The sequence below is a fragment of the Dendrobates tinctorius genome, unplaced genomic scaffold, assembly GCF_039654945.1.
Source record: "Dendrobates tinctorius isolate UK_male_01 unplaced genomic scaffold, ASM3965494v1 ptg000071l, whole genome shotgun sequence".
Taxonomy (NCBI): Eukaryota; Metazoa; Chordata; class Amphibia; order Anura; family Dendrobatidae; genus Dendrobates; species Dendrobates tinctorius.
In genome coordinates this window covers 3,205,995-3,231,831 of record NW_027361739.1, presented here as the reverse complement: position 1 = coordinate 3,231,831, position 25,837 = coordinate 3,205,995, and the positions used below count along the sequence as shown (strand labels likewise).

Here is a 25,837-nt window from a genome sequence, read left to right as displayed (position 1 = left end):
TATCCCTACATGTGTTACGACTGTCAAACAGCCGTGAGACATGCAGCCATGGTGACTCGAACATAGTATTCGAGCACGCCAAAGATACTCTGTTAGCACTCGAGCATTCTCAGATAACGCCTTATTGAGCACACTCGCTCATCTTTATTTGGCGCTGTTTGGTATTGTTATTTTCACACCGTATGACTGTACACAATCTAATGGGTGGGAACAGCAAAAGATGGTATCAAACAGATTACCACGCAACACAAAGTTGTCAGTGTGCACGTGCCCCCGTTACTATATAACGGTACACAGATACTGTCTATATATCATGTTTATCTGTGGAGTCATCAGCGGAGTCACTTTTTCTACCCAGTACCAGTGTATAGACTAGTTTCATTCAAGGATGACCATTTTCCCGTCTGGTCTAATTTTATTTCTGTTTTCCGGCCTTTAGGACACCCCTGCTCAGTGGCTCCAAGTACAGTAATTTACTTGGGGATCTTATGGTAAGAACAGCAAATATAATAAGAAGGGAAAGTCACTATCTGAACTGGAGGAAGTACATCTATTAGAAAATGCTTGAAGACAAAAGTAAGAAAAGTTTCTGAAAGTTTCTGCTCCTTCGTTTAGATCTTCCCCCAGTATTTCACACTTGCTTACGTAATGTCTGATCCAGCCCATTGACTTAACACTCACACAAGCTGGGACATACAGAGGTTTTTCATCTGTTCACTTTGCCCTCCCTGATTTTTTTTTTTTTTTTTTTGGATACTCCTCCCTCCTTTTCTCCCACTCTCTCCCCTGCATCTTTTTCAGGAGAGCCGGAGGTTAGTTTTAGAATGTATTTCAGCAGCAGGCATCCAGCTCTCTGCTCCTGGATCACATTCCTTTTCAAATGTACCCTGCTGGTCTTAATCACTGATTTGCACCTTGGCAGTGCCAACACAGGTAAGCACTGTCCTCTGATGGTTACCAACTGCTCCTCATAACTTCTCATTGTTCACTTTTGGAAGGTTGGCTGTTTGGACTGAGTGGGGAATGTGCTGTGCAAGGGGTTGTTCTACACTCTTCTTCTTTTTTTTTTTTTTTTTTTTTTCCTTTTAGCTCTGCTGAATAAATGTCTACTAGTATAAGTTAAGGCACAAAGGGGGCAGGGTGGCCTAGTGGGGGGATAGAAATAAGGAAAGAACTGAGTAAAAGCAGATGTGCACTGGACAGTTCCTTCTTGCATTGTGGGGTGGTGTGGTGGGGGTTTGAAGTCACTTGGTCATTTGTGAAAACTGTAGGGGGCACTGTAAAAATGAACATTTTTGAAGTTCACTGACATCGACACCAAAGTATAACCGGCTTTTAGCACTTTTCAACATGCCGTGGGATTTGAAGAATTTTTGCCATCTGTTTTGCAGAGGATGGGATACCGGTTGTGAATTGGGTTCTCTGTCATTCCTGTATACCATAAGACTTGTGTAATAGACGGTGCTAGTTTTTTGAGTTGGCCAAGTCATCAGAGCACTTGGAATATTTATGGGATTTCTCACTCCACTTTTGGTGTGATACGTTCCTCCCTTTCGTCTTTTTTTTTTTTTTTTTGGCATTTGATCAAGGACAAAGGTTCTCTTTCTTGGAAAGTATAGTCCAGAATCACAGAGCAGGTAATAGGTCAATATAAACAGGGTTTGTCAAAAACTATAGACCAGGATTACGAATGGGGATTACAAATTTATATAAATTGTCAGAATTCTTAATACTGTACGACGCATGAGGATGAAATAGTCCATTGAGTGCTAAACCAAAGTGTCAAAATAAGGAAACCATGCTCAATATATGCCATTTATATTCTGTAAACACGTGCTTTTGAGTGTTCTAGTGTGCCAGATGGATGAACCATATAGCGGCACACTTAGTGCTGCCAATCAATAATAGAAAGCCGTAAAAACCGTAGTAAGTCTGTGTGCCAAAAGATAAACTATACTTTATGCATGGCCACTGATATTCATTTACTGATAAAACTGTGTACTAGTGTCATTGATAATAGTAATATCACTTTAACTATTGCTTGGAATGTTGATATATTGATGTATTATTGACATTAAAGGCAGGATATTTCTCAGAATTGGTGTAAATGCCTTTTATAAAAACTGATAATCAGGGTCGGCTCCAGGTTTCCATGGGCCCCGAGTGAAAGTCTCAGTGGGCCCCTTTTGCACATACCACGATTCATGATACACATATGGCACAGAAATAAAGTATAGGCATAGTACAATGCCAAAGATTCCATTTAGTTCTTACATTACACGAGTGATATCTATTATAAATTCTACAATAGCTCAGAAACCAGTAAATCCTCACAGCGCATAGTGCATGCCATGGGAGAATTCAAAAGTTTTCATTTTAGAGCGGAAAGTATAGTCCTTCATACAGTATTATGGGCACCACATATTCCTCCATACAATATAATGATCCCCATATATTGCTCTAAACAGTATAATGAGCCCCATGTATTGCTTTATATAGAATAATGGGCCCCATATAGTGCTCTACAGAATAATGTGCACCATACAATGCACATACATAATAATGGGCCCCATGTAATGCTGTATACAGAACAATGGGCCCCATGTAATGCTCCATACAGAATATTGGACCTCATATATTGCTCCATATAGAGTAATGGACCCCATATATTGCTCCATACAGAATAATGGTCCCCATATATTGTTCCCAACAGAATAATGGACCCCATATATTGCTCCATACAGAATAATGGAACCCATTTAATGCTCCATACAGTATAATGGACCCTATACAATGCTACATACAGAATTATGGGCCTCATATATTGCTCTATACAGAATAAAGGACCCCATATATATTGCTCCATACAGAATAATGGACCCCATATAATGCTGCAAACAGAATAATGGGCCCCATATAATGTCCACATAGAATAATGGGCCCCATATAATGTTCCATACAGTATAATGAGCCCTATATATTGCTCCATACAGTATATGATGGGCCCCATATATTGCTCCATGCAGAATGGCCCCCATATAATGCCCCATACATAATGGGCTCGATCCCCGCTGGCCGCAACTCTGGTGCCTTCAGCCTCTTCTAGCTCTCTGCATTGCTTTGGGACATCAGAGTCAGAAGATGCGGAAGAGACTGGATTTGCAGCCAGCGGGAATCGAGGAGAGGTAAGTATTTCAAACAATTTAAAGCCCGACTCATAAGTCCTATAGCATTCTGATGTCTCCGACAGCGAGCGGGCCCCCAGCTTTCTCAGGGAGCTAGGCAATGCCCGGGTGCGCCGGGTGGTGATGTCCGCCCTGCTGATAATGATTCAGATAAGCATTCATAAAACCACTTCATCCCAATGGATGGCCCTTCAGCTGATGAATGAGCAAATTCTTCTTTATCAGCTGATCGCATCATCTAAAAGAAATTCAGGGACCGAATAATTTTATTATTGATTCCCATACAGTTTGCAGCAGTCTGTATAAAAGGCCATTTAAACAAGCACTGCCATCAAAGTTTTTAACTTCTTAATATATTGCAGTCATCATATTATACAGCACTGTGTAATGACAATTGCTCATTAGTCTTTCTACCCAGTTAATTCTCTATATAGAAACAGGCAGTCTCTCTTCCCTGCATTTATGATCCCCCTCTTCAACTCTTGACCCATCTTCTCCCTCCAGGGAATTTTGCAGGGACTTATGAGTCATGCAGGGAAAACTGACCTCCTGTTTCCACACAGAGCTTAGAAAGATTCAGCTAGTCAGTTTTTAATCACATGATGTAACAGACCTAATGGAAAACAGAAGAATTAGCTGGGTAAAAGGGCAAAATGAGCAATTGTAAGTAAACAGTGCTATATAATATGATGATTGAAATATTTTAAGAGGATAAAAATTTTGTTGGTAGTACTTCTTTAATCAGTACTCTATTAGAGAGTAGAAAGCCCCATAGAAAAGGACAATTATTTGTCCATGGCATCCAGAATCCACTCCATTTTTCAAAACCCATTTGGGATGTTTATTCAGTAACCTGATTGGTTGCCATGGGCAATAATTCCATTTTCACTCTATATCAGTTTTGATTCTTCTCCACCAGTGTCATTAAACTTTGCAATATTCCAGATTTATGAGAAACGTTTGGTACTTTATAGATGCCAGAACCAATGAAAAGAGTTCTCAACTTTGCAAAAATCTAAATAATATAAAAAAAAAATTGGAAACACATCTTGGCAGGAGTTCAGCTTTTCCATCATACGCATCTAATAGGGCCAATTCATTACAACTTTTACACTGCAAAATTGGTGTAAAAGCTTTGAAAAGTCTCACATTTTTTGTGCAATGCGGACGTGCACAAATATTTTGTGACTTTTGGCATTTTAATGGCACTTTGGATCAAAGTTGCCAATATAGGCAGAACTGGAGAGAGGGCAGGAGTAGTTGCGTGTCTAAGCCCCTTATCAAATTAATGAAATCTGCTGACGTTTTCTGCACTAAAAATACTACTCCAGTCCATGACTCAAGCAAAATTTCTAGTGTACTTCATGGAGGCACGTACCACTTACTAGAGATGCCTAATTCATTTGGTGCTGGATAGAGTTGAGTGACTTTGGTTGGATTGGGTTTCATGAAACAAAATTTGAGTTGGATGAAACTGGTCCGACTAGGGCAAAAAAAAGTCGGCGTTTCGTCCGAAACCCGACCCCAATGCAAGTCAATGGGGATTAAAAGTCAGCATTGAGTGGATAAATGTCATCCGCTCAATGCCAACTTTTATTTCCCATTGACTTGCATTGGGGTCGGGTTTCGGACGAAACTCCGACTTTTTTTGCCCTAGTCGGACCAGTTTCATCTGAAACAAATTTTGTTTCATGAAACCCAATCCGACTAAAGTCGCTCAACTCTAGTGCTGGATGCTCCGTCAAGGCTGGGGTAGCGACCATGCGCTACGCCATTCATAAAGTATGTATTATTATTTTAACTTTTTTTCAAGTGCAAATTTGGATGAACAAAACTTTTTCAGGAGTCATTAAAACTGCTAGGACATCCTTAGATAATTTTTGGTCTGTATACTGACCATGTGTCAGACCAACAGCACTTGGATCAATGCAAATAAATGGGCTAACTTAGATGCATGCATTACTCTAAACCCTTTTCGGATCAGACTCACTCATTAAATTCAATGGGTGCATGAAAAAATGAATATCATACAGACACCATGTTTATGGCATTCGCTATTAATGGATCCATTTAGATTAAAAATATAGGAAACTACTTCGCCTTATATTATTTTTTAAAATTTTTGATGTATAAAACAGATGAAATACAGAACACTATATACGGAGGAAAAATCATCCGTTCTTTCTGGATGAAAAACAGACAATTTTTCATATATTTATCTGAACTTATCTTGGACCCATGCATATTCCAACCCTAAAAATTAATTATCCTGACAGTTATATGTGTGGGGAAGGTGACTTGATGGACAGGCTTGACTGGTAGTAGGAGGGGACAGTTTGTGCACTGGAGGCGGAGATTGTCAGGTTAGAAGGGTGACAGCTGGGAGAGATTGGAGAGTGCAGTACCAAGAAAAGACCACAAGATGGCAGGGGAGAGTAGTTCTGGACTTGACAACGGCTTATGGCTCGAGAAACGCACAGTCATGGGGGCGGGGAGATAGGAGCCCGGGAGGGGAATTCCCCTGTGACAGAGGGGATAAATAGAAGGCGGGGCTTGGGGAGAGTCAGTCCTGGGAGGAGCTTAGCTGAAGACGACGGAAGACAGAGAACGGAGAAAGCTCGGCCAGGGGACTGACGGAGAGGACAGTCAGGGGGGTGGCCCTGACACGACGGACCGCAGGACAGGCGGGGTGACGTACCGCAGGACAAGTGAGGCCCCGGGAGTACCGACTGGATGACGACCTCGGACAGGTGAAACGCTGGGGGTAGATTGGTCTAGGACAGCCCCCAGTGAAAGATCCGCGAGGTGCGTTACTGCGACTGGAACGAAGGCACAGGTACCCGGGCCTGGAGATAGTGTGAAGAAGCTACGGTGCGTGTTTGGTGGTCGTCAGGAGGACGACGGAATAAACCTGGAACTGTTACAACTGGATTCTGTCTCCGCCTCGTCCTTACGTCATCTGGTGTCCGTGCCATCGGGTCGTGGTAAGCAGTGGTCCACCCCCCAATCCCGGCCCCTACCACATTTGTATATTTGTTCAAAGGATTACAATGCATTTGTTACATCTGGTCTGACATTTACAATATATCCACACGTGATGGAAAAAAATCTGTTGCGGATTTCACCGTACACATTGCAAAATGGTGAAATCTACAGTGAAAAACCACAGAAATGTAGTACAGGCCAATTACCAGTATTATCTACTATCAGTGAATGAGATTGTATTTTTTTTTTTTACATTTTATTCACTTTGCCGCTATTGTAAGTAATTGACTCAGGATTTTCAATCTGCAAATCTGGATGGAAAATACATAGCAAATCTGTGGGGTATGAACAAGCCCTGAACTGGGCTCTTTCCACTACGATTCCCCATGTTCATATGCCATGTATTTAGGCATATTTCAGAAATCGCTTTCTATTGGCCAGAGCAGCAGCACTATCTCTGGCAAGCTCAGAAGATCCATGTTTTACCAGGGTGGTCAGTTCTGTGAACAAGGATTACACCCATTAGATTTTAGCCTATGTTCCTCCTAAATATAAGGCTGCCAGAGAAGGTCTGATTAACTAGAAAGTGCATGTTTGTGGGAATGATCGCTGTCACCTATATTGCCCGTAGCAGGCAGTACATCTCCCTACAAATCAATGTCTGCTACCAGAGACTTTCATCAACATAGCAACATAGGCTTCTTTTTTTAACTTTCTTTCTCACCATCTCTCTCTCTTTTTCTTTCTATCTCTCTTTCTAGCTTTCAGCTATAAAATAAACTAACTCTGCCCCGTGGCCAACATTACATACCCTCTACCACCCTACAAATCAATGTCTTTTACTAGAGGCTTGCATCAGCTTTACTACATAAGCTCTTACTATTTTTCTTTCATTTTCTCTTTCTTTCTGTAGCTGATAAAACATTGACATCAGTTTGCATCAATTCAAGCCCCATTAAAGGGAATCTCACCCTATTTTTCGCCTATTAGCTGCCGGCACCGACATCAGTGGCTTATCTACAGCATTCTGTAATACTGTAGATAAGCCGCCCCCCCCCCCCCCCCCCCCGATGTAACCTGAAAGATAAGAAAAAAGAATTATATTATACTCACCAGGGGGGCGGTCCGTTCTTGGTCAGATGTGTGTTGCGGTCCGGCGCCTCCAATCTTCTAATGGTGACGTCCTCTTCTTTCTTTCCCATCGTGGCTCCTGCGCAGGCGCACTGCTCTGCCCTGTTGAGGGCAGAGCAGAGTCCTGCAGTGCGAAGGCGCCGGGATAGGTCCGGCGCCTGCGCATTGCAGTATTCAATGGTTAATGGGGTGACATATTCCCTTTGAAGGGGCTATCTGGGACTTTGTAGAAAAAAAAAAAAGAAATGTGCCTAAGTACTAACAGGCAGGCAGTTGCTACCTACCTGCCTGTTTTGCCCAACACGGTTCTTCGGCACAGAGCGGTCATAGCGCTCTCTCCTGCTAACAGAGTAGCGGCTTCTTTTCTGCTCGGCTCTATTCTGTTGACAAGGTGGCATTGCCGATGTCATGCTGATTGACAGCTGCCTCCCCGCTGCTTAACTGGGGGAGCCGACTATCAATAAATATAACATTGGAAGTCACACCCCGTCGACAGAGGAGGGCAGAAAAGACGCCTCCGCTCTGTCGACATAATGTCAGCAGAAGCAGCTTGAAACCTCAGTTATGTAGCGGGGAGACAGCTGTCAATCAGCATGGCGTCGGCAGTGCCACACTGTCGACAGAATAGAGCAGTGCGGAAAAGAAGCCGCCTCTCTGTCAGCAGGACAGGCCACTGTGAATGCTCTGTGCCGGTGAAAAATAGTGCCGGGTGCAACAGACAGGTAGGTAGCAACTGAAAAATGAGAAAAATAAACCAGTTCATCCCGGCTCCAGGTGTCCTGAGTGACGGAACTGCAAGGGACCACTTATGTACGAGGAAAGAAAGATCGATTCCAGCTTCAGAAGTTGCTGTTAGTGCTTATTCACTTTTATTTATTTTTTTATTTTTTACAAAGTCCTCGATAGCCCCTTTTAAAGAAGAGCTTTCACAGGGTTTTGTTACTTTTAAACTCAGTACCTTCTCCAATTGATACTGGTTCACAGATTGTGCGAACAGATTTTCTTTTTCTTCTGCCCCCCATCCTTTCCAAAGATATTCCCCCTGTAATAACGACGAAAACTTGGCGTATTCAGAATTTCTCTGTGGATGTGGCCATGTTTTGATTGGTCAACATCAGAAGAGAAAACGCAAACGCCCACAGAGAAATATACGCCCAGTTGTTTGAAAGAAACATGTGCATCACTAATTACTGGAGGGCATAACTTTGGAACAGAGGTGCACAGAAGAAAAAGAAAACCAGTTCCAGAATCAGTGGAGCAGTGCCAATTGGTGAAGACACTCAGTTTAAATGTTAAAAATCAAGTGAAAAATTCTCTTTAAAATGAATTAGATTTGTTAGAATATTTAGATTTTTTTCATTGCATGACTTTGGTTTTACATCCAGCCCGACTAGTTGTCATTGGGTTGGATTTATACTTTGTCATCTTTGGTGATGAAAAACGGTTTATACAAATTTATGACAAACGACAAGTAAAGCTGAATAGTAAAACAGCTGGATTTCTCTCCCATTTCAGTGACAGAGGTTTACATGCCACTGACTCTGAACATAAGTCCTGTATATTTAACGTGTCCGTGGCCAGAGTCTCTCCATCTTTACTGCATGTTATATCAACATAAAAGACATGAGGCTCTGAGCTCCATGCACATCTGGGAAGCCGACATGCCTTTCTCATGAGTACTACATTATTATTTCCTGAAGGTTACAGAAATAGAACCAGTTAAAGATTTCTCTACTCTTTTGCAATAGGCCACAGATCTGCGGACTATTCTTATGTACACTTATTTCGTAAAGGCAAGGGTGCAAGCAACATGGGGAAGGCTAAAGATGGGACATTTTGCCACCCAAAATCCTGCATGCTACATTTCTACCATACTGTGCCAGGGGTGGACATATCATTGGTGCAACCTGTGCCACCACACAGGGGCCCAAGTGAGGTACTGGGGTCCATTTTCACTTCTAAAGCAGGTGTAATTTTGTATTATAATGAGCTATTGGACTGCAAAAGGCCCAAATATATTTATCCTTGCACAGGGGCCCTTTTCTAACTGTCCACCTGTGCCATATACAGTAATGTAAATTAACATATAAGAGAATATCTGCACATTGCTTCATCAGGTGATATCATGGGAATAACAGCCAGGGATGTAGCTATAGGGGGGTGCAGAGGTAACTGGCACATCCAGACCTTCTATCCGAGAGGCCAAAGATATCACATAAAGACTCCAATATTTTGGTCTCCAACCTGTGCCTCTCCGTCAGTTGCTAAAACTGCAACTCTCAGCCTGCATCTATGGAGGCACGGAAATGTGATATTTTATGACTTTACAATTATTCAGTACATTTGCCATTCATCGCATTGTAGGTTTGAACAGAAAAGTATGTAGAAAGCAACATGACTAGTGATTTCCCCCTGGGCTGCTCATACATTACTACAGGAAGACAGTCACAATTCCAAGTGCAAGTATATCTGGAGATTTATAGTACAATCCTCATTGTTTGAAGTAATTGTGTTGTGGTTCTTCTGTCATCAGGATGATCAAAGCGTTGTCTCACTCTCCACCCTGTTTACCCTGTAACTCCGGATGTGCTTGTGTAGGAGCAGGCTGTATTTGTAGTATTCTCCGTGGAGGGAATGTTTCCATAATGATGGGGGAAAAAAAAATCTTCCATTTTGATTATTTTTTGATCGAATTATCCATGTGCTGTATGTGTTTTTCACGGACCCACTGCCTTGTATTGGCATGGAAAAAAGCAGACAGGTCTGTTTTTCATGGACACACGATCCATGTAAAAACACAGACATGTGAATAACCCCATAGATTATAATGTGTTTGTGTTGAAAGAAACAGATAGAACATGTACATTATTTTTTTTTACCGTTATCCAATATTATTATTATTATTAATTATTATAGTGCCATTTATTCCATGGCACTTTATATGTGAGACACATTGCATAACAGTAGAACTATAAGAAAAATATACACAATCTGTGATCTTTTTTGTGTTGCCACTGCTTGTTTTCCTCAATCTCCACCTCCCTCTTCTTTAATTGACAGCTCTGGCTTCATTGGGCCAGAGAATGATGGAGGTAGATCGAAACCAAACAGGTGGGAAGGTGTATATAAATGATTGGCCCCTGCAGTGAGGCACCAAGCGTCTGGACTTGGTTTCAACAGTCTGTGCTGGCAGAGTCCCGTTAGCACCACTGGACTTGCATACACGCTGTCAATCACCACTTCAGGCCCATTTTCCATGTTCTCTCCTTGAGGATTATTCTCGCCCCGGCATTTGTGACTGCTGTCCGTACCAGTTGCTCTCTGCACTCCAGACCCTCAGACTCATAATGCCCACTTGCACATTCACATGATCCACTTTTTTTTTTTTTTTTTTTAATTTTTATTGAAAGTGGCAAGCCGCTCTACGTTTCACCAGCAGGATGGAGACACGGGGCAGAATTGAGACATGGGGGCAGGATGGAAGACATGGTGCAGGATGGAGACAGGTGGGGCAGGAATATGGGGCGGAATGGAGACGAATGGGGCAGGATCATGGGGCAGGATCATGAGGCAGGATGGAGAAAGCTGGGGCAGGATCATGGGGTGGGATGGAGACAGATGGTGCAGGATCATGGGGCAGAATAGAGAGAGGGGGCAGGATCATGGGGCAGGATGGAGACAGATGGGGCAGGATCATGGGGCACGATGGATATGATGGAGACAGATGGGGCAGGATCATGGGGCAGATGGGGCAGGATGGGGAGATCATATGGGGAGGATAGCAAAACATGGCTGGAGCCAGGAATAAGACACACGGGGGGCCAGGATGGGAGTTATTACCATAAGGGCTAATTAAGGGATATTATTACTGCAGTGATGTATTTTATTTTTTGATGATACTGTTTTATATGGGGGATTCTGCTACTGTGCAGAGCAACACTCACCTTTTTTTCTTCATCTGGTGTAGTTTAGAATTTGGGAAAAAAATAATTGTCACGCACAGTGAGGGAAAACCAAGTTTAACATAAAGGGAAATGGGGAAGGGGGCCCAGACACTAAGGAACGGATTTGGAGACCCGTAGGCTAGATCTAATCTCTCCCAAGAACTCCTACCGAGTCCCTATATTGGTTCCTCACCAATCGCCGAGCCGGAGCCTGAGGCCCTGAGTCTCCCTGGGGCCTAGTCCTAAATAGGGAACGGGAGGGAGATGCGCGCTAGGCAGTCTCCGCTAAACTAAAGACGGTAAGGTGAGACAAACAGGGGAACACTTAGCTGAATTGCCAGATACAGATACCCGAAGAGGGATTCCAGACGTCAAATTGGTGTACTCTGGGAAGGTCCAACACTCTAGCAAGCAGAAGTGGAAATGAAGCTATTACCCGCACTGGGTCACAGCTGAGCCACTAGCTAAATAGATCCAAACTTCTCAGGGCAGGAGGAGGTCGACGCTGGGTCCTAGAGGCAGATGGTCCAGGGAGCAGTCCGTATGGACAGGCGCTCAGACCTTCTGAGGCCTGCCTCCGAAGCGCTCGTGACAGTAATGTGTTCTGCAAGAGGTGCTCTAGATAACTGTTATTTCCTGCAGAGATGAGCCCTGGCTGGAAGAAGTGATGGCGGTCTGTGCTGGATGAAGATTAAAAGCGAAGATGAAGGACTTCATCTAGAGACGTCACTGGTGAGTCAGTGTGTTACCTGTACACTGACACTATACACTGTATACTATATACAGCGGTCCTGTGTACAAAGTCACCAGTGATCACTGTATTACCTTTACATTGTACACTATATACAGAGCTCCTGTGTATAATGTCACCATGATCACTGTATTACCTGTTCACAGACACTGCATACTAAGTACAGAGCTCCTGTGTATGTGTATAATGGCACTTATGGTGATATTAGTATTGTGCTTTTTTATTAATGATCAGTATTGTAGTATTCAGTCACTATGTGGTGGTAATATGTTGTCTAGCCACGGTGTGGTAGTATTGGTTCCTTGTATGTGGTATTATTGGTCATCATATGGTGGTAATATGTGGTCTGTACATGGTGTGGTGGTATTTGTTCCTTGTATGTGGTATTATTCATTCACTGTGGTGGTAATATGTTGTCTGGACATGGTGTGGCAGTATTTGTCCCTTGTATGTGGTGATATTTGTCATCATATGGTGGTATTATGTAGTGTGGACATGGTGTGGTGGTATTTGTTCCTTGTATGTGATATTATTCGGTTACTGTGGTGGTACTATGTGGTCTGGACATGGTGTGGCGGTATTTGTTGCTTGTGGTATTATAGGTCACTATGTGGTGGTAATATGGTGTCTGGTCATCGTGCGGTGGTATTTGTTCTCTGTATGTGATATTATTGGTTATTTTAAAAATTGAAAAATAAAAATGTACCTAAATTGTATTAGATATTTTGACAAATGTTTAATAGGTTAGAGTAGAGTAGGGCCCCGCCAAAAGAGTCTACCTTGTCGTGGTGGCAGCTTAAAAATCTTTTGACTGTGGACAGTTAGAGGGGTGGAGCCTGGGTGAAGTCTGAAGGGGGCCCCAAAAATTTTTGCCAGTATGGGGCCCCGAAATTCCTAGTGGCAGCCCTGCAGATGGCATCTGAGTGCAGTACGACTTTCTTGGACTGACAGAATGAAGAAGACTGGAAAATATTTTTTGCCATCTTCTCCTCATCCGAGAAAATTGGATCACACTATGCCGACACTATACTGACACTCTGATCAGTATGTGATTATTATAATTGGTTCGATTCTCTCTGATGAAAGAAAATACACTGATGCGTCCCTGGCCTAAGGTTCACTGTGTGTCAAGACCTCTTCTAATTTATTGATTTAAGACCCTACTTCTGGGCCTCCTCCAGCTATGCTGACCTTGCTGAAAATGATAAACCCAGTGCGAAGCTGTAACATTTATTCATGTTTTTTTAAATCTTCAAAAACTCCAGACAATAATCCTAAACCTTGAAAAACCATGGGTGGTCCAGATCATTTTGCAACGGTCAGCATAGGAAATCTGTTGCTTACCAATCCCTCAAGCAGAATTCTGAATGTATGATCTGCACTACTTGTTTGCCTTGATATTTTTACTTGGCTCCTTTACTTTTGCGTAAGTGCAAATCAACATATTTCGGATTTTAGACGAATTCTAGCACTGGAAGAGTTAACTGGTGAAATGATTTAAAACTACCCTCATGTTCAGCAGCTCATCAGGCTCTTGACCTCATTCTGTCTCCTCCCTCACACCCCACCAAACACAGCTAAGGTTTTTACAAGCTCCCTAGTGGATCAGCTCTCTGGTCACTCATGATATAATAGGGTCTGTGTTCTACATTTCTCTTGGAGATGGGTGTGACTTTGTCCAAAGGACAGGCTCCTTAAATTCCTCAATCAGACACTTGGGAGAAGGAGGTTTTACATTTCTTAACCTTCTATCCTCTGTCGTGTACTCTTCCAAACAGTTTTTGGCTTCATTGCAGTGTTATTTTGGCAAAAATACTAAAAATGCCCATAGACATTGCTTAGTGCAATGGAAAAGTGCTCCACACATACACTTGCAAGGAGGTGGCAGGGACCCTCATGTACATTCTCTGTCCTCAATGCTGTTCACCTGTGTCACACATGCAGCACCCTGATGTTTTATTAATGTTTTGCTATTGCGTGCACTGTAATATATTTGTCATATACTGTAATGTGATGTATTGTGCTTTAGCTTAGGGATAGAATAGGAAATATAGCAGGACCATAAGGGGATTAGAATAGAGGGGGCACATTAGAGATAGAGAATAGGATAGATAAGTTTTAGTTAGGCAGCATAGGGGTTAAGCAGATGGGAAGAGTCACACAGCCGAGCAGTGAGGTATAGGACAGATACTTCCTGGTTCTGTCAGATGCCCAGGCAGCTTGCCCAAGGGCATGACATGTGAGCAGAGTATTACAGGCCAGGGGGATAAGTCTGCAGATGGCAGTAAAGGGGCGCCCAGGATGAGAATAGTGCAGGTGGTCACCAGCTTATACAGTGCCATTCCAAGAAAGGATCCGAAGCTAGCGGCTGGGATTAGGAGGTAGCTGAGTTGGTGAGCCCGTTACCCTATAACTCGCAGCCGGACCAGGGAAACGGCAGGAAGCTGGTGGGCCTGGAGCACGAGTGGGACAGAGATTGTCCAGAATAGTGGGTCAGAGATTGACCAAGAGTGAGACAGATGCTGCAAGAATATAGACAGAGATGACAGGAAGAATCGAGTCTGCCCGGACAGCAGGGAAACATACAGTTGTGGCCAAAAGTATTGACACCCCTGCAATTCTGTCAGATAATACTCAGTTTCTTCCTGAAAATGATTGCAAACACAAATTCTTTGGTATTATCTTCATTTAATTTGTCTTAAATGAAAAAACACAAAAGAGAATGAAGCAAAAAGCAAAACATTGATCATTTCACACAAAACTCCAAAAATGGGCCAGACAAAAGTATTGGCACCCTCAGCCTAATACTTGGTTGCACAACCTTTAGCCAAAGTAACTGCGACCAACCGCTTCCGGTAACCATCAATGAGTTTCTTACAATGCTATGCTGGAATGTTAGACCATTCTTCTTTGGCAAACTGCTCCAGGTCCCTGATATTTGAAGGGTGCCTTCTCCAAACTGTCATTTTTAGATCTCTCCACAGGTGTTCTATGGGATTCAGGTCTGGACTCATTGCTGGCCACCTTAGAAGTCTCCAGTTCTTTCTCTCAACCCATTTTCTAGTGCCTTTTGAAGTGTGTTTTGGGTCATTGTCCTGCTGGAAGACCCATGACCTCTGAGGGAGACCCAGCTTTCTCACACTGGGCCCTACATTATGCTGCAAAATTTGTTGGTAGTCTTCAGACTTCATAATGCCATGCACACGGTCAAGCAGTCCAGTGCCAGAGGCAGCAACGCAACCCCAAAACATCAGGGAACCTCCGCCATGTTTGACTGTAGGGACCATGTTCTTTTCTTTGAATGCCTCTTTTTTCTCCTGTAAACTCTGTTGATGCCTTTGCCCAAAAAGCTCTACTTTTGTCTCATCTGACCAGAGAACATTCTTCCAAAACGTTTTAGGCTTTTTCAGGTAAGTTTTGGCAAACTCCAGCCTGGCTTTTTTATGTCTCAGGGTAAGAAGTGGGGTCTTCCTGGGTCTCCTACCATACAGTCCCTTTTCATTCAGACGCCGACGGATTGTACGGGTTGACACTGTTGTACCCTCGGCTGCAGGGCAGCTTGAACTTGTTTGGATGTCAGTCGAGGTTCTTTATCCAACATCTGCACAATCTTGTGTTGAAATCTCTTGTCAATTTTTCTTTTCTGTCCACATCTAGGGAGGTTAGCCACAGTGCCATGGGCTTTAAACTTCTTGATGACACTGCGCACGGTAGACACAGGAACATTCAGGTCTTTGGAGATGGACTTGTAGCCTTGAGATTGCTCATGCTTCCTCACAATTTGGTTTCTCAAGTCCTCAGACAGTTCTTTGGTCTTCTTTCTTTTCTCCATGCTCAATGTGGTGCACACAAGGACACAGGACAGAGGTTGAGTCAACTTTAATCCATGTCAACTGGCTGCAAGTGTGATTTAGTTATTGCCAACACCTGTTAGGTGCCACAGGTAAGTTACAGGTGCTGTTAATTACACAAATTAGAGAAGCATCACATGATTTTTCGAACAGTGCCAATACTTTTGTCCACCCTCTTTTTTATGTTTGGTGTGGAATTACTGTATATCCAATTTGGCTTTAGGACAATTCTTTTTGTGTTTTTTCATTTAAGACAAATTAAATGAGGATAATAATACCAAAGAATTTGTGTTTGCAATCATTTTCAGGAAGAAACTGAGTATTATCTGACAGAATTGCAGGGGTGTCAATACTTTTGGCCACAACTGTAAGAAAATACCTCTGTGTTTGAACTGTGCTGTCTGTGAAATGAATATGCTGCTGTTTAGTAAAGTTCAATTATTGGAAAAAGACCTTATCTCTGAAGTGATTTGCGGAGCCGACATGGCAGCAGCTGAGGGGAATCTGACAGAACTTGTGAGTATGCTTTGGTGCATGCCGCACAAGCAGTACAGGGGACTTTATTCATCTTTTCATGTACAAGGTGCCGGGGTGCTCACTTGACTGTTGCTTAGTGAACTCGCCCACGACTACCACCCTGTGCCACCTTGTTACACATTCATCATGGGATAAAGAATTCTAAGGGACCAGTAGCGTAATAAGAGTAGGCAGGGCCCCAGACTGTCTAGACGGCATGGGCACCCACAGGACTCGTCACATGAGTTCCTTTTTGAGATCATGTGATAGGTCACATGATTAACACACAGGTGAAAGAGCTGTGCATAATAAAGGATAATATGTAATAATAAATAACACTATATATGACAAAAGTAAATTATATAATAAGGGTCAATGCTATACATATAGAGGAATGCTATTTAATAAGGGACAGCGCTATATAGCAACAGGAGATGCTTTATTATATGGGCCAGAGCGCTCTGTGTGCATCATTCAATAGCTTGTTTATGTAGACTGACCGCAGTAGACGGCTGCCGATCCGTAGTGGTTTAGCAATTGGTGCTCACTTAGTGCTGCCAGTCGATCTTTGTAAACGTAACCCTATACAGTATAAATGCTTACATCCAGTTATTTACCACTGACGTCTCATCTGAATACTGCTTTTTTCTTACTCATCTTGTCAAGCCTTCATGTCGATGTCTCCTCATGTGCTAACTAATTACTAAAGGGTTTGCCGCGCTGATCATCTCTGAAAATGAAAATGGTCAGATAATGGAAATTGATAATCCAATGTGCCCCTATTAGCTATTATTAGTCACTATTCCCCACTCAATAAATAGCTAAATTAATTTGCCAGTGTATATTTTCACCCAATTCATTACGTCACTCTACGGTGTACTCAACACCCCACCACTTCACATCTCTCGCTAATCCAATTCGTTATAATTACATGCCCCTCAAATTCAATATATTTAAATGCCCCTTCCCCTCAATTAAATATGTCATATCCTTTCTCCCACCCTCAATTCATTATAATATAATTTTCCTCCCTCACAACCATTATAATTTCCTGTCTCCTCATTAACTTTATTAAAAAAAAAAAAAAGATTTTAATACTCAACCTCTCACATAAGATGATTAAGCGGGCACCATCATTAAATAATAGGGGAAGTAAACCCCACTGGGATCACTAAATTGCATACAAGAAATTATACCATAAGTAGAGAAAGCGATGCAAGAGACTATTTTAGGATCACCACACTCAGTACCAATAAATATAAAAAAATATAAACTTTATTGTACACAAAACCATGAGACACTACACACAGCAAAACACTTAAAAACATGACTAGGGACTTTACTAGCTACTCTGTTTGCGCAATTACCTATGTGTACTCTACTAGTGTTTTTACTGTGTGCAGTGTCTTATGGTTTTGTGTACAATAAAGTTTATTTTTTTTATATTTATTGGTATTGAGTGTAGTGATCCTAAAATAGTCTCTTGCATCGCTTTCTCTACTTATAATACTCAACCTCTCCATACATTCTCCTGCAGCTCAACTTCCTCTTTTGGCTTGCGCATACATGCTGGCGCGATTACATTGTGCCGGTGCCAGCTGAGTCACGTCACAGAGAAGGTGATGCGAGCTCCCTGTAGCTTCGCTTCCATCCTCTATTGCTGGCAGCGGAGCTTCAGCAAGGCACCCTGCAGGATTAGTGCTGCCAATGGTGGCACACAAAATATTATAATGAGGGCAATCTGGCAATGGGTCCCCATAACAAATATTGCCCTCATTATAATCTGCCCATGTAAGGAATCCACTATTCGAATTGATGGCTAGTAGTACATGCCATCACTTTAGAGCAGGGGTGGTCAATTACATTTCCCGAGGGGCCACATGAGAGACCATGACTGTTGTGGAGGGCCGAACCAATAGCTTGAAATTAATTCTACTCAATATTACTTTATTAATATTAATTGTATCACTTAATATTGAGCAGCATTAAGTATGCTGACACCCCCCCCACAGCCCCTTATATGCGGCATGAGCCTCACACAGCCTCCCCCATATGCGGCATGAGCCCCACACAGCCTACTACATAGGCGGCATGAGCCCCACACAGCCTCCCCATGTACAGCATGCACCCCACACAGCTTCCTCTTGTACAGCATGCGCCCCACACAGCCTCCCTATGTATAGTATGCGCCCCACACAGCTTCCCCATGTACAGCATGAGCCCCACACAGCTTCCCCATGTACAGCATGAGCCCCACACAGCTTCCCCATGTACAGCATGGGCACCACACAGCCTCCCCGTGTACTGCATGAGCCCCACACAGCCTCTCTATGTACTGCATGAGCCCCAGTTTCCCCATATACTGCATGAGGCTCCACACAGCCTTATATACAGCATGAGCCCTACAGTCTCTCCACATACTGAATGAGGCCCCACAGACTCCCATATACTCTGAGTCCCCCAATGCTTCCCCATATACTGATTGAGCCCCACACAGTCTCCCTGTATATTGCATGAGCCCCACACGGCCTCCCTATATACTGCATGAGCCCCGCACAGCCTTCCCATATACTTCATGACAGTATATAGCCTTCCCATGTGCTGTACGTCACCCCCATAGAATCCCCATGTGCTGTACGTCACCCCCATAGAATCCCCATGTGCTGTACGTCACCCCCATAGAATTCTCATGTGCTGTACGTCACCCCCATAGAATTCTCATGTGCTGTACGTCACCGCCATTGAATCCCCATGTGCTGTACGTCACCGCCATTGAATCCCCATGTGCTGTACGTCACCGCCATTGAATCCCCATGTTCTCTTCCATAGAATCCCCATGTTCTCTTCCATACAATCCCCATGTTCACCCCCATAGAATCTCCATGTTGATGCACCCAAAAAAAGACCACATACTCACCTCGGTCCCTTTCCCAGTCGCCCTGCTTCTGTTGCTGTCTCCGATGCGCTGACTCTACGGCGGTACACTGCTGATGCGATGAAATTGTCATCGCGTCAACGGTTTCACACGTTGATTGGTGGAGGAAGTGGCCAGGGGCCCCTCCTCCACCTATGCTGACTGCGGCCTAGGGAGACAGCGGGCGGGAAAGGTGCAGCCGGCGGACCTCAGGTTTCCAGCCCCACGGCTGTCTCGGTGCATACCTCGGTACAGTTCACAAACTGAACTATAGGTACAGTCTGAAGGGCCTGTCACACTAAGCGATATCGCTATGTCTGATACTTGCCTCCGACCGGCTCCCCCTCTGATTATTGCTGATCGCGCGAGAACGTCCTGGCCCGTTTTTCGTCATCAGCTTCCTGTGGCAGCGACGCGTGGACGTGGGCGGGAGGACGTCAGGATTGCCTCGTCTGACAGGTAAGTAGCGACCCCCGACCCCTGCTATGTCGCTGGTGAGATCTGCCAGCTCACTAGCGACCACTTAGCGATGCACCAGCGATCCTGACCGGGTCATATCGCTGGTCGGGATCGCTGGTGCATCGCTAAGTGTGACAGTACCTTAAGGCTTCATTAACACACATGTACGAGAAAAGATACCAGTGTCATCGTTGTTTAATATCAGTGTGCCATCAGTTTTTTTTTTCACTTTTATTATGCACCATCTAATTTCACAGCACTTTACAGATTTTGTCATCACTATCCCAGCAATATAAATTCCTTATCCGTATGTCTTTTGAAGTGTGAGAGGAAATCCACGCAAGCATGAGCGAACATACAAAATCCTTGTAGATGTTGTCCTTTTTGGGATTTGAACTCAGGACTCCAGCACTGCAAGGCTTCAGTACTAACCACTGAGCCACCATGCTGCCCAATAAATGACAGAGCTTCTCCTATCCTCCTCATCAATGTTAAATACGGACCGCACAAAGATGACACATTGGTGCTATCCATGTGCTGTATGTGTTTTTCACGGACCCACTGCCTTGTATTGGCATGGAAAAAAAGCAGACGTGTCTGCTTCAGGATAGTGAAAATTGAGGATGAATGAACTCATGGAGATCAACATCCAACACTGCGGAGACACCATCACATGTTTCTCAACGCAGTGATTCTAGAGCAATGCCCCCATCCCTTATGGGGAAATATGCAAAAACATGCAAAACACAAGCCACGGAGACACCATCACATGTTTCAGGATAGTGGCATCACGACAGTGGCATTGCCAAATGTTAAAGGGAATGTCTCTTGAACAGTATTGAATTTGCATTCAATCATAATGTATTCAGCTTTGAGGGTGTGATCTACCGGTGAGATTTGTGCCCATTTATGTGAATCTATTCATGGAGCATTTAAAATCCCTTCACAATGGACAGTCCCCCCTGCCGGTAGGTCACATTCTATGTTGCAAATGTTTTATAGACTATTTAATATTCATTTGGCCTAGTACTTGGGATGAGACCCAAACATTTATAAACAGTCTGAATAATAATACATGGGGGCTACAATTTACATCCACCTTTGCGGAAAACCACATTGAGTTTCTGGATCTAATCATCTTTAAAAACCAGGATGGGGAGGTTTACACTTTAACCTATTTCAAACTTTTTCTAGTGGCCACCTCCCCAAGTGGATAAAAAAAATGTCCCTTATGGACAATACTGGCATATTCAGTAAAAATTGTAAGAAAGATGCGGACTTCTGTAAAGAATCCCTCAGCTTATATAAAAGATTTAGGCAAAAAGGTTATCCAAAAGAATCCCTTAAGGATGCCTAAAAGAAAAAAGGACTCGCCAACAGATTGATTGAACAAAATAAGAGGATAGGGGGATGGAAATTAAAACGTCCAATGAATGTGGTGCGGACAGCATATTTAGATACAGCTTTGTGACAACATTCAAGTCTCATAGACTTGTCGAGAACCTTCTAAAAAAGAATTGGTTTATTTTGGGGAATGATCTGGTCCTGTTGGTGGATATACCCCAAAACCCTAGTACTGTTTTCAGAAGGAACAAGATTTGAAAAATCTTATCACCCCTACTATGGGTAATGGTGGGGATAAACCTTCTAATAATCTCTCAACGATTCCTGAACACCAGGGGCATGTTTAGGTGTGGAAACAGTAAGTGTCTATGCTGCATAATGTTGAAGCATGGATGTACCGACTTTCAAACAAGGGTGACTAGAGAAACTTTTGAGGTTTGCCAACATGTATCCCGTGCTACCTCATTCACTGTTTACCTGTTTGAATGTGGGTGCGGCCTCCAATATGTGGGAAGCACCACGCATCAGGTTCACAGCAGAATGAACCGCCTCAAGCACAACATCAAAAATAGAATAACCAATCATAGCCTGTCCAGGCATTTAATAATGTATCACCAAAAAAGGCCTGATAATTTATGTTTGACCATTCTTCAATATATACCTGAGACCAGTCTGGATCGGAGACAGAGGGTGAACAACAAAGAATCCTTCTGAATATACAGTGAAGAGCAAAAGGGTAACAATCTTCTGAACATTTGATTTTCAGGCTCCATATCTCACCATCCACTGCTGCTTTTATCGTGAGACTACCATCATTTTATTCACAATTATCTTGGCTATCTCATACTTAAATTTGACTTGCAACAATTGAGCATATGATTAGTTATGCAGATTCTTGAAATGTCACTGCATTGTTACTGTTTTGCTCCTGGTGGTGCAAAAATATTTTTCTTCCTGAATACTACAAAATACAACCTGTCCTCACATTCCCCAATAGCTCAGTGTATTATTAGGTTAATTCCCAAGTGAAAGGTCATTGGTTCAAATCGTGGGGCAGTCATAAAGACTATTTCCCAAGAAAAGAGAAACCGCATCATCCTGCTCATCGATAACGGTTTCTTGGCCAAAAACATTGCCAAACTGCATCATGCGAGTGCCAAGAATAAGGAATGAAGTCCGTCCATTAATTCAGAAGCCAAAAGGTGAACATCCAGGCAAAATATCGGAGTCAACAAATCGACTCATCACAAGGTCTATCAGTTCTGGTGCAACAAACACAGCAGCGTCGGTGGCTCGTATGCATCATAATCGTGAGATCACAGATGTCAATGCAAGTACCATGCGACGCACCTTACACAAGTCTGAAATGGTGGCCCATTAAAAAGTGAAGAAGCTTCAACTTCAATATTGTCATAAGATGTATCAGTTCGATTTTGCAAACAAGTGCGAAAAGTGGACATTTAAAGATTCGAAACGGGGGATTTGGAGCGATGACATGAAAATCAATAGACTAGGCTCTGATCGGTGCAAATGGGTCTGAAAGAAATAAGGGAAAAAGGGGCTAATGGATTGAGAAATTGAAGGTAATGTCAAGTTTAGTGGAGGAAGCCTGATGATATGTGGTTGTTTCACAGCCAAAGGCATTGGATACTTAACCAGGACTGATGGTGGTCTCAATGCTGAGCTATATGTGAGTATCCTACAAGATGAGTTCACTCAAGTACAATGGGTATGAAAAGGATGACATAATGTTCCAACAGGACAACAACACAAAGCATACATCGAGATTGGCGAAGAAATGGAACAATGAAAATGAAGTAGAGGTGCTGGAATGGCCCCCACAGTCCTCAGACTTAACCTAATCAACACTTGTGGGTAGAATTTAAGAAAAAACTGTATGCAAAACCAAGTGAGTTGACCAGTATGCACCAACTCTGGGAATGTGTAGAAGAGACCTGAGATCGACACATGTTTGAATTTGATGGAGAGCATGCCCAGAAGGATTCAGGCCGTGTTGGAAGCCAAAAGTGGATTTAAAAAATACTAACAAAAAAATAAAAATTAAAATGTAGATCTTTAGGAGAAAATCATTAACAATGCAGTGATATGACAAGAATCTACAGTCATATGTTAAAGTTTGGGCACCCCTATTAATGTTAACCTTTTTTCATTATAACAATTTTGTTTTTTGCAACAGCTATTTCAGTTTCATATATCTAATAACTGATGGACTCAGTTATATTTCTGGATTCAAATGAGGTTTATTGTACTAACAGAAAATGTGCAATCTGCATTTAAACAAAATTTGACCGGTGCAAAAGTATGGGCACCCTTATCATTTTCTTGATTTGAACACTCCTAACTACTTTTTACTGACTTCCTGAAACACTAAATTGGTTTTATAACCTCATTGAGCTTTGAACTTCATAGCCAGGTGTATCAAATCATGAGAAAAGGTATTTAAGGTGGCCACTTGCAAGTAGTTCTCCTATTTGATTCTCCTATGAAGAGTGGCATCATGGGCTCCTCAAAACAACTCTCAAATGATCTGAAAACAAAGATTATTCAACATAGCTTTTCAGGGGAAGGATACAAAAAGTTGTCTCAGAGATTTAACCTGTCAGTTTCCACTGTGAGGAACATAGTAAGGAAATGGAAGAACACAGGTACAGTTCTTGTTAAGCCCAGAAGTGGCAGGCCAAGAAAAATATCAGAAAGGCAGAGGAGAAGAATGGTGAGAACAGTCAAGGACAATCCACAGGCCACCTCCAAAGACCTGCAGCATCATCTTGCTGCAGATGGTGTCACTGTGCATCGGTCAACAATACAGTGCACTTTGCACAAGGAGAAGCTGTATGGGAGAGTGATGCGAAAGAAGCCGTTTCTGCAAGTACGCCACAAACAGAGTCACCTGAGGTATGCAAAAGCACATATGGACAAGCCAATTACAGTTTGGAAGAAGGTCCTGTGGACTGATGAAACAAAGATTGAGTTGTTTGGTCATACAAAAAGGTGTTATGCATGGAGGTTAAAAAACACAGCATTCCAAGAAAAACACTTGCTACCCACAGTAAAATTTGGTGGAGGTTCCATCATGCTTTGGGGCTGTGTGGCCAATGCCGGCACCGGGAATCTTGTTAAAGTTGAGGGTCGCATGGATTCAACTCAGTATCAGCAGATTCTTGACAATAATGTGCAGGAATCAGTGACGAAGTTGAAGTTACGCAGGGGATGAATATTTCAGCAAGACAATGATCCAAAACACCGCTCCAAATCTACTCAGGCATTCATGCAGAGGAACAATTACAATGTTCTGGAATGGCCATCCCAGTCCCCAGACCTAAATATCATTGAACATCTGTGGGATGATTTGAAGCGGGCTGTCCATGCTCGGCGACCATCAAACTTAATTGAACTGGAATTGTTTTGTAAACAGGAATGGTCACAAATACCTTCATCCAGGATCCAGGAACACATTAATAGCTACAGGAAGCGACTAGAGGCTGTTATTTTTGCAAAAGGAGGATCTACGAAATATTAATGTCACTTTTATGTTGAGGTGCCCATAATTTTGCACTGGTCAAATTTTGTTAAAATACAGATTGCACATTTTCTGTTAGTACAATAAACCTCATTTGAATCCAGAAATATAACTGAGTCCATCAGTTATTAGATATATGAAACTGAAATAGCTGTTGCAAAAACCAAAATTGTTATAAAGAAAAAAGGTTAACATTAATAGGGGTGCCCAAACTTTAACATATGACTGTACATAACTAATAATTTGCTAAATAGTTGCAAGTCAAATTTAAGTATGAGATATTCAAGATGATTGTCTATAAAATGTCAGTCTCAAGCTCCAGGCAGAAGTGGAAAATGAGATATGGAGCCTGGAACACTTTTGCTTCATTGTTATAAGTTGGCTACTTTGCATCCAGAGGGTTTGAACATTAGTATTGCGCTCACCCCTTAATTGAACACCATATAGCTTAGGGAGATATACAGCTCTGGAAAAAATTAAGAGACCACCACATCAAAACCCTGTCATAGGCAGCCCATTCTCCAGACCTGAACCCCATTGAAAACCTCTGTAATGTAATCAAGAGGATGATGGATAGTCACAAGCCAGCAAACAAAGAAGAACTGCTTACATTTTTGTGTCAGAAGCAGTGTGAAAGACTGGTGGAAAGCATGCCAAGACGCATGAAAGCTGTTTTTAAAAATCATGGCTATTCCACAAAATACTGATTTGAGAACTCTTCCTGAGTTAAGACATTAGTATTGTTGTTTCTAAATGATTATGTACTTGTTTTCTTAGCATTATTTGAGGTCTAAAAGCACTGTTTTTTTTATTTTGACCATTTCTCTTTGTCAGAAAAAAAATACATTTATTGCTTGGAAATTCAGAGACATGTTTTCAAAGTTTGAAGACTAAAAGGACAATTTACATTTTGCTCAAAAATATACCTATAAAAGAAAAATCAGGCAAACTGAACATTTGAAAGTGCTCTCTTAATTTTTGCCAGAGCTGTGTGTGTGTATGTATATATATATATATATATATACAGTCATGGCCAAAAGTATTGACACCCCTGCAATTCTGTCAGATAATACTCAGTTTCTTCCTGAAAATGATTGCAAACACAAATTCTTTGGTATTATTATCTTCATTTAATTTGTCTTAAATGAAAAAACACAAAAAGAATTGTCCTAAAGCCAAATTGGATATAATTCCACACCAAACATAACAAAGAGGG

General features: G+C 42.4%; 1 protein-coding gene across 1 annotated transcript in view; it reads left to right on the top strand.

Moving 5' to 3' along the window:
• The first annotated feature begins 771 nt into the window (after positions 1 to 771).
• The window catches only part of MRC2 (mannose receptor C-type 2), a 183,580-nt gene continuing 158,514 nt past the window's right edge, over positions 772 to 25,837 (top strand). Inside the window, exon 1 of the mRNA XM_073582332.1 lies at positions 772 to 933. Within this exon, the coding sequence (XP_073438433.1) occupies positions 825 to 933 (109 nt within the window). The 5' untranslated portion in view covers positions 772 to 824. The remainder of the gene's footprint in view (positions 934 to 25,837) is intronic.